The sequence below is a fragment of the Diceros bicornis genome, chromosome X, assembly GCF_020826845.1.
Source record: "Diceros bicornis minor isolate mBicDic1 chromosome X, mDicBic1.mat.cur, whole genome shotgun sequence".
Taxonomy (NCBI): domain Eukaryota; kingdom Metazoa; phylum Chordata; class Mammalia; order Perissodactyla; family Rhinocerotidae; genus Diceros; species Diceros bicornis.
In genome coordinates, this window is record NC_080781.1 from 15,221,330 (window position 1) to 15,233,150 (window position 11,821).

The 11,821-nt window shown below is 43.4% G+C and overlaps 1 protein-coding gene across 5 annotated transcripts in view; it reads right to left on the minus strand.

Annotated features, from left to right (window-relative positions):
• SCML2 (Scm polycomb group protein like 2) overlaps window positions 1-10,064 on the minus strand; it is a 110,241-nt gene extending 100,177 nt beyond the window's left edge. For 2 of the 5 annotated variants that reach the window (XM_058535519.1, XM_058535515.1), the window contains exons 1-2: window positions 9,947-10,058; window positions 38-270 (exon numbers count right to left, since the gene is read on the minus strand). Coding sequence is in view for 2 of the 5 variants with exons in the window: in XM_058535520.1 (XP_058391503.1) it covers window positions 9,947-9,985 (39 nt within the window). In the remaining 3 variants the exon portion in view is untranslated. Of the gene's footprint in view, window positions 1-37; window positions 271-9,946 lie in introns of all 5 variants that reach the window. The other 3 variants (XM_058535520.1, XM_058535513.1, XM_058535516.1) reach the window with 2 other exon arrangements.
• Window positions 10,065-11,821: the final 1,757 nt, after the last annotated feature.

The window sequence follows — 11,821 nt, forward strand, 5'->3', positions numbered from 1 at the left end:
GACAAGCTAACATGAAATTCACTCGGAGAACACTTACTTTCCTCCTTTTCTTAAAGTAATTCTTTAGCTCCTGGCTTTTGGAAATTTCCACCAAACTCTCCTTCATATTCCCAGCAAGTTGTCTTTCCAAACGTCGCCTCTAGGCATCTAGAGGGAGGGAGTCAGGCAACCACATGGTCTAAAGCCCAGGGTCCAACAGGCCTTGAATAGCACAATGCTCTCAATGGCCTCTCTTCTCCCCTCTAGCGCCGAGGACCTCAACCCAGGTGACTGAGAAAAGAAGATGGAAAGTTGTGGTTTTGTGGGATGCTTTGTGTAAACCCACAGTGTGCAAACCTTTTTTATTATATAGCATCGACTAGGAAAGGGGAAAGAAAATATACCAAGCCTAAGTTTGCGAACTTCCAAAGCACGACACAACACGTTAAAGGTTTAGTGTCATGAACAATCAAGTCCTTGTCGTCTACCCATTTGCTAGCACGGTTTCCACAAATAACAGGCAAGCTCTAAATTTTCATAAAACGTTTTGGCAGCACAGGATGGGCTAGCTTTCTGGCGGTCTCTCTAAGGAAATGACTGCAAATATTTTTGGTGTGAACAGCCTTAAGTATTTTAAATCCTTAGTAAATAGAGTTGCGAACAGTCCCAAGTATGTTTTACTATTTCTGAATCGGACATTCAGGATTATTTTAGAGGGAGTTTTTTCAACAACAAATATCTCAATAAATGAGTTATCCTAACTCCCTTTCTTAAGTGTTGATGACTTTGGAAAACTTTGTAAATGAGAAACAAACTTTAGTAGCCAAATTGCACAGGTTGAGATAAATAAAAATTTCCTAGAAAGCATACTATAAAGACAGCACGACTATTGAGGCTTCCAGGAATAATATTCACCCACAGCTTTTACTCTATGAGAATGCTGATTTCTAAATCAAAGCTCTGAGAAATCAGCATAACTTACCAACCTGAAATGATTCTAGAGTTCTTTCAGCAAGATATCCTGAAGGATGTTTGTTCTAAATCTGGCTTCTAATATGGTAGCCACTAGCCACATGTAGCTATTTGAATTTAACTTTAAAGTAATTAAAATGAAATAAAATTAAAAATTTAGTCCCTCAGTCATACTAGCCTCATTTCAAGTGCTGTATAACTACATGTGGCTAGTGGCTATCATATTGGACAGTGCAGAACATTTCCATCTCAAAGAAAGTTCTATTACACAGAATTGTTCTAAATCTACTCAAAGGATGGACCAGCAGCTTCAGCAGCATCTGAGAGTTTGTTAAAAAGACAGAATCTCACGCCCCACACCAAACCCACTGAATCAGAATCTTCATTTTAACAAGACACTCAGGCAATTTGTGTGCATATTAAAGTTTGAGAAGCACTGGTCTAAATCAGTGTTTCCCAGACTGGCTTGATCTTGAGAATCACCTAGAGCGCTCATTAATCATTCAGAGCCCAGGACCTTGCTCTAGACCTACTCATTTTGACTCTTCAGAGCAGGTGCTTGGGAATCTGTATGTTTCACAAGCACTCCAGGTGATTCTCATTACTCTGGAATTGGGCATAGATATTTTTTGGGTTTTTTTGGTTTTTTTTTTTATTTTTTTCCCCCCAAAGCCCCAGTAGATAGTTGTATGTCATAACTGCACATCCTTTTAGTTGCTGTATGTGGGACTCGGCCTCAGCGTGGCCGGAGAAGCGGTACGTCGGTGCGCGCCCGGGATCCGAACCAGGGCCGCCAACAGCGGAGCGCGCGCACTTAACCGCTAAGCCACAGGGCCGGCCCTAGCATAGATATTTTTTTAAAACTCCCCAGGATTTCAGGGCAGGCCGGGTGGCGGATCAGTTAAGTCCGAGCGCTCCGCTGTGGCGGCCCAGGGTTCACAGGTTTGGATCTCGGGCGCCCACTGACGCACCGCTTGTCAGGCCATGCTGTCGTGGTATCCCATATAAAGTAGAGGAAGATGGGCACAGATGTTAGCCCAGGGCCAATCTTCCTCAGCAAAAAGAGGAGGATTGGCATCGGATGTTAGCTCAGGGCTGATATTCCTAAAAAATAAAAAAAAAATCCCCAGGATTCTGATGGGCAGCGAAGGTTAAGAACTACTGCTATAAATGATTTGATCTCAAAACAGCTTCTGGTCTTAAAATTGAGTATTAGATTCTTAAAGAGGTAAAATTAAATGGCAAAAAAGTAAATCTAACAGTCTACGCAGCTTAGATACACAGCTAAAGATCTCCTTATTCTGTATTCCATGGACTAAAACAAAAAGTATCCACACAAGGTTTTGGGTGAGTATTTTGCCAATTTCAACATTACATAATCAGACAGAATTCTATATGGTATTTTTTTGGCTTTGTTATGTTTTTCTTTTTTTTTTTTTTCTGGTGAGGAAGATTGGCTCTGAGCTAATATCTGTTGCCAATCTTCCTCTTTTTGCTTGAGGAAGATTGTCCCTGAGCTAACATCCATGCCAATCCTCCTCTGTTCTGTATATGGGACGCTGCCACAGCATGGCTTGATGAGCGGTGTGTAGGTCCGCACCCAGGATCCGAACCTTTGAACCCCGGGCCGCCAAAGTAGCGTGTGAGAATCTAACCACTATGCCACCGGGCCAGCCCCTTCTATCTATTTTTTTATATGTTGGCTTTCTGAATAAAATGATTAGCTCCTTCAGGATGAAAATGAGGTTTTCTAATTTTTGGGACCCTATAACTCCTACCATAAAATATATACTTGTTGACTCAAACTAACCCATAATGAGACCCAGATAAAACAAAGTCACAGTACTTTAACAGCAACAGCAGCAGAATAAAAAGCCCCCAGACAAAAGACCACCCACCTATGAAGAAATAACAGTCCTATAGAGATAAGGAATGGATAACAAAAAAAGAACTGGCAAAATATGCTATTAATAAGGAAAAGATAAAAGGGAAGGGTTCAGAATCAGAAAACAAAAGATAGGTGGTTGGTTCCCAGATATTAATTTTTATTATTATGCTTTATAACTTAATTTTTATAACCCTAGATGCCTAGAGTAAAAAATAGGAAAAGCTTAAAATTAATTAGTTAATTGTCCAACTTAAGAAGTTAAAAAAAAAAGAATAAACCTTAGGAAAGTAGAAGAAAAAATAAAAACAAGTGAGAATTAGTAGTGGTATAGTGGTTAAGTTTGCACGTTCCGCTTTGGCAGCCCAGGGTTTGCAAGTTCAGATCCCGGGCATGGACCTACACACCACTCCTCAAGCCATGCTGTGGCGGCGTCCCCCATATGAAATAGAGGAAGAATGGCACAGATGTTAGCTCAGGGCTAATCTTCCCCACCAAAAAAAAAAAAAGAAAAACAACAAGTGAGAATATCAAAGAAATGAAAGACAAAGATAGAATAAAGACTAGCAAACCTGAAAGTTGGTTCTTGAAAAAAACAACACCTAGAAATGATTCATATATTCAATCAATTTTCTCCAGATTAATCTGTAGATTCAGTGCAATTCCAATCAAAACTCCAATGGGTTTTTTTCAAGAACTCTGATAAGCTGATTCTAAACTTTATGTCAGGGTTTCTCACCCTTGATATATTGATCACACCTTGATTATTTTTCACTTATTTTTTTTTTTTTTTTTTTTTGCTGAGGAAGATTCACCCTGAGCTAACCTCTGTGCCAATCTTCCTCTATTTTGTATGTGGGTTGCCGCCACAGCATGGCTGACGAGTGGTGTAGGTCCGCACCCGGGATTGGAACCCACGAACCTGGGTCGCCAAAGCAGAGCACACAGAACTTAACCACTACGCCACGGGGCCAGCCCCACAAACAATTTTTTGTCCTGGAGGAGTTTTCCTGTGCACATTTTAGGAGGTCTTGCATCATCCCTGGCCTTTACCTACTACATGCCAGTGGAAACCTATCCCTCCCCGCCACCCACCAAGTTGTGACAATCAAAAATGACTATAGACATTGCCAATGTCCCAGGAGGAGGGGGTGATAAAATTGCTCCCAGATGAGAACAACAGCCTTATAGCTTTAAAGGGAAATGACCAAAAATAGCCAGAATACTTCTGAAGTAGAAAAGATTTGGTCTCCCAGATCTCAGGACTAATTATGAAGCTATAGTAATTAGGACAATTACATGGTACTAGAATAGACCAGCAATCCCAGATACAGCTCTCCTCCCAAATTACAAACTGGGAGAAGATATTTGCAATCCATATAACTAGAATAGATAAAAAACTCCTACAAAGAAATAAGGAAAACACGAGTAACCAAATGGAAAAATGGGCAAAAAGCATTGTTATGAACTGAATGTGCGATCCCCCAAAATTCATATGTTGAAATCCTAACCCCCAATGTGATGGTATTAGAGGTGGAGGCTTTGGGAGGCTCAGGTCATGAGGATCAGGTCATGAGGGTGGAGCCCTTGTGAATGAGATTAGTGCCCTTATATTAATGTTTTTGTGTGTGTGTGTGTGTGTGTGAGGAAGATCAGCCCTGAGCTAACATCCATGCTAATCCTCCTCTTTTTGCTTAAGAAGACCGGCTGTGAGCTAACATCTATTGCCGATCCTCCTCCTTTTTTTTCTTTCCTCCCCAAAGCCCCAGTAGATAGTTGTATATCATAGTTGCACATCCTGCTAGTTGTTGTATGTGGGACGCTGCCTCAGCATGGCCGGACAAGCGGTGCGTTGGTGCGTGCCCGGGATCCGAACCCAGGCCGCCAGTAGCGGAGCACACACACTTAACCGCTAAGCCAGGGGGCCGGCCACAGATTAGTGCCCTTATAAAAGAGACCCCAGAGAGCTCCCTTTCCACCACGTGAGGACACAAAGAGAAGATGGTTATGTATGAAACAGGACGCAGGCTCTCACCAGACACCAAATCTGCCAACACCCTGATCTTGGACTTCCCAGCCTCTAGAAACATGAGAAATAAATTTCTATTGTTTATAAGCCACCCAGTCTATGATATTCTGTTATAGCTGCCTGAATGGACTAAGACAGGCATGAACAGACGAGAAAACACATATAACCAATGAACATGTGAAAAGATGTTAAACACCATTAATGATCAGGGAAATTCAAATCAAGACCAGGATCACATGCAAAACATTTTACACCTATTCGTTGGCAAAAATTTAAGAGTCTGACAATACCAACTCCTGAAAAGGATACAGATCAAGGGAATCTTTTATATACTGCTGTTAGGAGTGTATATTGATATAATCATTTTAGAAAGTAGTTTGACCTGATATCATGAAGTTGAACATTCACATGCTCTATGATCAACATATCACAGAGAAACTCTTACACATGTATCCTAGGAGACATGTACATATATGGTCATAGTAGCATTGTTCACAATAGCAAAAACCTGAAAATAACCCAAATACCCAACAACGAAAGAGTGGATTGATCAACTGTAGTATATTCATACAATAGAATATTATACCCAGTCAAAAATGAATAAACTACAGCAACACATACCAACAAGGACAAATCTCAGCAGTATAATATTCAGTGAAAAGAGTAAGTCCGCAAATATTCCATACAACTTGACACCATTTTAAAAAATTAAAAACAACTAAAATTAAAGATGGACTTTTAGGGGCCGGCCCTGTGGCTTAGCAGTTAAGTGTGGGTGCTCTGCTACTGGCAGCCCGGGTTCGGATCCCGGGTGTGCACCGATGCACCGCTTGTCAGGCCATGCTGAGGCCGCGTCCCACATACAGCAACTAGCAGGATGTGCAACTATGACATACAACTATCTACTGGGGCTTTGGGGAGAAAAAGGGGAAAAAAAAAAGGAGGAGGATTGGCAATAGATGTTAGCTCACGGCCGGTCTTCCTCAGCAAAAAAAACAGCAGGATTGGCGTGGATGTTAGCTCAGGGCTGATCTTCCTCACACACACACAAAAAAATTGTTAAAAAAAAAAGGACTTTTAGGTCTAAATACAGATGAGATCAAGGGAAGTAAGAGAATGACTAACAGGATTCAGAGGTTCTCTCAGCTCAGGAGAAGCAGGGATGAAACGGCTGAAGACCACATACCTGGCTGTATGTTGTTGTAGGAGTCCTAGCTTTCACGTTAGGTGGTAGGTTCACTGGAGCTTATTTATTTCTAAATTTAATTAGATAGATGGAGGAATAGACAGATAGATAGACAGATAGATAGACAGATAGACAGACAGACATAGTAGTTAGAAAGGGTCATAAATGGACCAATGATGAGAGTAGTCCTGAACCAAGGATTATAATTAATCCAAATCTATGCACCTAAAGCCCATTAAAAACATGTTATACATCAAAGATTTCATAATTAAAGAAAATGGAAAAATAAGAAAGCATATACTCACTTGAACTTGTGGATGTATTTCTGAAAAACCATACATAAAATTTTTTTGCCAGTGGAATTTAATCAAATGTCAAATGTCTCACTAGACCTTGTCTTTTGTTGTTATTTTTGTTTTTAATAGCAACCCTATAGCAAATCTTTCCATGAGGTAAATAACCACTGTGTTGTGCATATAATTATCTCCTAATTTATGTACTTAGTAAGTTTCCACTTTCAGCTACTCTCTGACTTCTCTCTCTCTCTCTCTCTATATATATAAAATCTCTACATATATAATCTCCTTCATACAAGTAGCTACCCAGGGCACCCCCCACAACTCCCCTTCTCTCCCAACTTTGCCAGAGTTGGGTTTTCATCCCCTAAACCCAGCTCACCCTGCTCTAGCCTGGCATCTCTCTCACGCCTCCCTGGTCCTAACTTCGCATCTCATCTCATTGCCTGTGCAGGTCTTTGGGGCCAGAACTATGCTTTTTGAATGCACAACTGCTTCTTCATCCCCAACAACCACACTCCCTTCCCTATTTCTTCCCTCCAGAGATCCAGGCCTATTCCTTTCCTCACTCAACAAATATTTACCAGCCACTTTCACTATGTGCAATGCACTGAATTAGGTACAATGGGAGATATAATAAGGTGAACAAGAGAAAGCTCTGGCCTCAGGAACACGCACACCAGTGGAGGAGGTAACATATATATACAGCACAAATAATTGTAAGGGAGAAAGGAATGTGTCAGGTCTTGCCTACACCTGTAAAATCAATACTGATCCAGGTCCCAGGATGAATTTAACAGACTCCAGCCCCTGGAAGTCTGGACATAAGCACCCAGCTGCCCTTCCTCATCATTTGGTTCTGACATGGGGGCCTTAATTTTCTTGTTTGTTTGTTTTTGTTTTTGTGAGGAAGATCAGCCCTGAGCTAACATCCATGCCAATCCTCCTCTTTTTGCTGAGCAAGATTGGCCCTGGGCTAACATCTGTGCCCATCTTCCTTCACTTTTTATATGGGACACCGCCACAGCATGGCCTGACAAACGGTGCATCAGTGTGCGCCCGGGGTCTGAACCCAGGCCGCCAGCGGCCAAGCGCATGCACTTAATCGCTACGCCACCGGGCTGTGGGGCCTTAATTCTTATATCCAAGATTCTGACTTCATCACTGCACCTGAGTTCCTGTTCTGGAAACTTGCTTAACATCTCAGTCCCCTACTAGGGGCTCGAGATCTTATCATTGGATTCTACCTTGGCCTCTGCTCCTCGTTTTCGGTTCTAGTAACTTGCACAGTATATCTTTTCTTTGGCCTGAGGTCCTTGCACGAAGTGGGGAACTGTCACCGAATTGTAGCTACTAGATGGTGCCTTGTTCATTCCTCTGGATGACGTTCCCTGATGCCAAATAATCTGCACTTTCAAACCTCACCTTCCTGGGATTACTATGATTTACTGAGGATGCCGGCTACTTCATCCTGGGTCCCTTATCCTCTGCTTCTGTCTGTGAATCAATGGTAATTTGCTCTTAGACCTCAAGCCCCTTGATATGTCCACTCTCACTGTCTTTCCAGCTCCCCTAAGCTGTTGTCCCACAACTAGGGAGGGGCCAGGTCCAGGTATAATTGACCTGCCCCCACCGGATACTGAGATATGACAGAAAAGATGCTGGAACAGGTGTAGGTCAACTGTTTAGAGAGTTAAGTAGAGGCACAGAGGGATTTCTTTCTAGACAAAAGGATGCATTCGGGAAGACTTCATGGGGAAGCTCCAAAGGGCTTTCTCAGGCAAAAGCACAAAGGTAAAGAAATTTGAGAGATGCATTGGAAACAGCAAGTCACTCAATTTGGCTGGAGCAAAGAGCATAGAATGGAGTGATTTGGTAAAAGCTGGCTGATTCCATTTCGTGGAGGGCCTTGAAGGTCAGGCAAAGCAGTCTGGATGTTATTTACTAGAACATGGGGAGCCACCTAGGTTTTTGAGGAGAATGATATGATTAGAGCTGCACTTCCCCAGGTATAAAGTAGTGTATCTGGAGCATATGTAGAGTCTATATACTGGAGACCTGTAATGAGTACCCGACTTAAGGCAGTCACGGTGGGAAGGGAAAGGGAGGGCCAATTACAAGATTGTTGTAGATAAGATAGAATTAAAAGATAGGATGCCATAACTGATACTTCGCTCTTCTGTGGCTTCAGTATTCAAAGATGACTCAGGTCTGTGACTTGCAAAGGAGGAGGATGGGACTGTGTATTTGACAGAAGTGAAAAACACAAGTAATTGGGGTTCTAGTCACCAATTTCAACATGTGTGGAGAGGTTCCTCGCACACCAGTAAACAATGCTCTGACACCAGCTGAGTGGCCTACAATTAACCCAATTCTGACACTACCTACCCGGAGATAGCATTGATTCCACAGGTTAAGGGTTCATAAGACTGTCCCCACCGCACTTCAGATGCCAGTCTCAAGTCCAGATTATCATCTGTGCTTCTGACCAAATGGCTACAAATTGGAGGTTCCAGTGACCCCCTCCAACTCAGGATGCCAACTGCAAGTCCAGGTTGTTACCTCTACCTCTGACCTGACCAACTGGCTATAAATCAGAGGTTCCCACGACCGCCTCCTCGGGTTTAATTAATTTGCTATAGCGGCTCACAGAACGCAGAGAAACATTTTACTTAATAGAATGCCGGTTTATTATAGAAGAATATAACTCAGGAACAGCCAAACGGAAGAGATGCACACGGCGAGGTGTGGGGAAAGGGCCCGGACCTTCCATGCTCTCTCCAAGGGGCCACTCTGCCAGCACCTCCAGACGTTCCCCAAACCGAAAGCTCTCCAAATCCCATCCTTTGGGGGTTTTTATAGAGGTTTCATTACATAGTCATGGTTGATTAAATCATTGGCCATTGGTGATTGATTCAACCTCCAGCCTCTCTCTTCTCCCTCAAGGTAAGGAATGGGGGCAGGCCTCCAGGGACTGAAAGTTCCAATCCTCTAATCTCCTGATTGGTTCCCCTGGCAACCAGCCCCATTCTTGTTACCTAAGGGCTTTCCAAAAGTCACTTCATTAACATAACAAAAGGCACTTTCATGGCTCTTATCCAGGAAATTCCAAGGGTTTTAGGAGCTCTGTGCCAGGAATGGTAGAAGACCAAATATATATTTATTATAAATCACAATATCACAGCAGGAGAAGGAAGTGGTGGAAGAAAATCAGAGCAAGCTTACAACTGATCATGCTAAACTGGAATCTTAGAGAAAGTTACAGCTGGAGATATAAATTTGAAAGTCATGGATTTGGGAGAGATTTATAAGGGAGGGATAGAGAGACAGAGCGGGGAGGATCAAAATCAGAATCAAGGTCCAGTCAGGAAACAGGAACCACACCAGTGATCTGAACAGGTAACGTTGAATATAAAGAATTGTTAACTAGGCAACGGGTGGTTAACTACTGAAATGTAGCGAACTCAAACGTCTAACAGAAATAACTACTGCGGAAAGAGGCTGCCACTTCCAGGGCTGAGGTAAAAGTGAACGAAGAAGGAACTTAGAAAGTTCGAGGAGGTCCCCCGCCCCCGCCCCCGCCGAGCTGAGATTCAGACCTCTAAGGAGATGGGGCGACTGCTGCAAGAACACGTCATGCGCCCAAGGTGGCTCTGAGGAGCTGGAAGAGCAGCCCACCGCCCGGAGAACGCCACGGGAGCCAGTTGCACACCAAGCCGATCAAGCCATCCATCGCAGCAATGGGAAGCAGAAACAAACAAGCAAACAGGAAGCAGAAAAGTCCTCCAGCACCCCCTATCGGCAGAGCCTAACATCGAGCCAGCTGCCAAAGGAGAAAACGTGGTGTGCAGAGACCCGCTCCGGTATTACAACGTAGTTTCCCAGAATCGATAAATTAATAACTAGGACATTGGTATTCATCTAAACTTAGAGGATGGGAAAAAGGGAAGCTAGACAAGAGACAGGATAAGCTTGGAATTGCAAGTAGGAGGCGTTGGCCACCAATCAATGCCAGAGGAAACTTCACTATATTTAGGTAACTAGGAGATTATCAGAGATATCTGGGGTTTTTTTTTTTTCTTTTTTTTTTTTTTTGTGAGGATATCAGCCCTGTGCTAACATCCGCCAATCCTCCTCTTTTTTTTGCTGAGGAAGACGGCCCTGGGCTAACATCTGTGCCCATCTTCCTCTACTTTATATGGGACGCCGCCACAGCATGGCTTGCCAAGCAGTGCATCGGTGCGCGCCCGGGATCCGAACCAGCGAACCCCGGGCCGCCGCAGCGGAGCGCGCGCACTTAACCGCTTGCGCCACCGGGCCGGCCCCTCTTTTTCTTTTTTTAAGCAACACTAATCTACAGTTCCAGCAGTCCGAATAGTAGTCACCCTTGGGGGATGGACTACTGACTCGGGACATGAGAGGGACTTCTGAGGTGTCGGGAACATCCTGTATATTGATCTGGGTTGGGGTAAGATGGGCTTAGACATAGGCAGAAATTAATCAAGCTGCGCACTTAAGATTTGTGCACTTTACTGTACATATGTTATATCTCAATTTTTAAAAAGTTTTAAAAAAAATATCATTTGGGGGCCGGCCCAGGGTCATAGTGGTTAAGTTCACATGCTCCACTTTGGCAGCCTGCTTCAGCGGCCTGGGGTTCACGGGTTTGGATCCTGGTTGCAGACCTACACGCTGCTCATAAAGCTGTGTTGTGGTGGCATCCCACACACAAAATAGAGGAGGACTGGCACAATTGTTAGCTCAAGGACAATCTTCCTCAAGCAAAAAGAGGAAGATTGGCAACAGATGTGAGCTCAGGGCCGCTCTTCCTCACCAAAAAAAAAAAAAAAGACTTATTGGATAGAAGAAGGGTTGGCAAACTACGGCCTGTGGGCAAATTTCAATGTGCTGAAATAAAATAACTGCCAACCTGAAATTCCATACCCACTGAAAATATTCTCCAAGATTGAAGACAAACAAAAACTGACAGGATGAGTTTCTTGAAGACCTGCACTGAAGTGAATACTAAAGTGAGTTCTTTAGACAGAAGAAAAATGATCCCAGAGGGAAGACCAGAGATGCAAAAAGGATTGAAGGCTAATGAAACGGTAAACAGATGGGTAAGTCTAAATGAATATTGACTGCATGAAACAATATAATGATGTCTTGAGGGAGATATATATCTGTCTTAGTCAGCGTGGGCTGACATAATAAAATACCATAGACTAAGTGGCTTAAAGTACAGAAATTTATTTCTCACGGTTCTGGAGATTGGAAGTCTGAGATCAGGGTGCCAGCATAGTCAAGCTCTGGTGAGGGCCCTCTTCCTGGCTTGCAGACCACTGCCTTCTTGCTGTGTGCTCACATGGTGGAGAGAGGAGGCTCTGGTGAGGGCCCTCTTCCTGGCTTGCAGGCCACTGCCTTCTTGCTGTGTGCTCACATGGTGGAGAGAGGAGGCTCTGGCACCTCTTCCT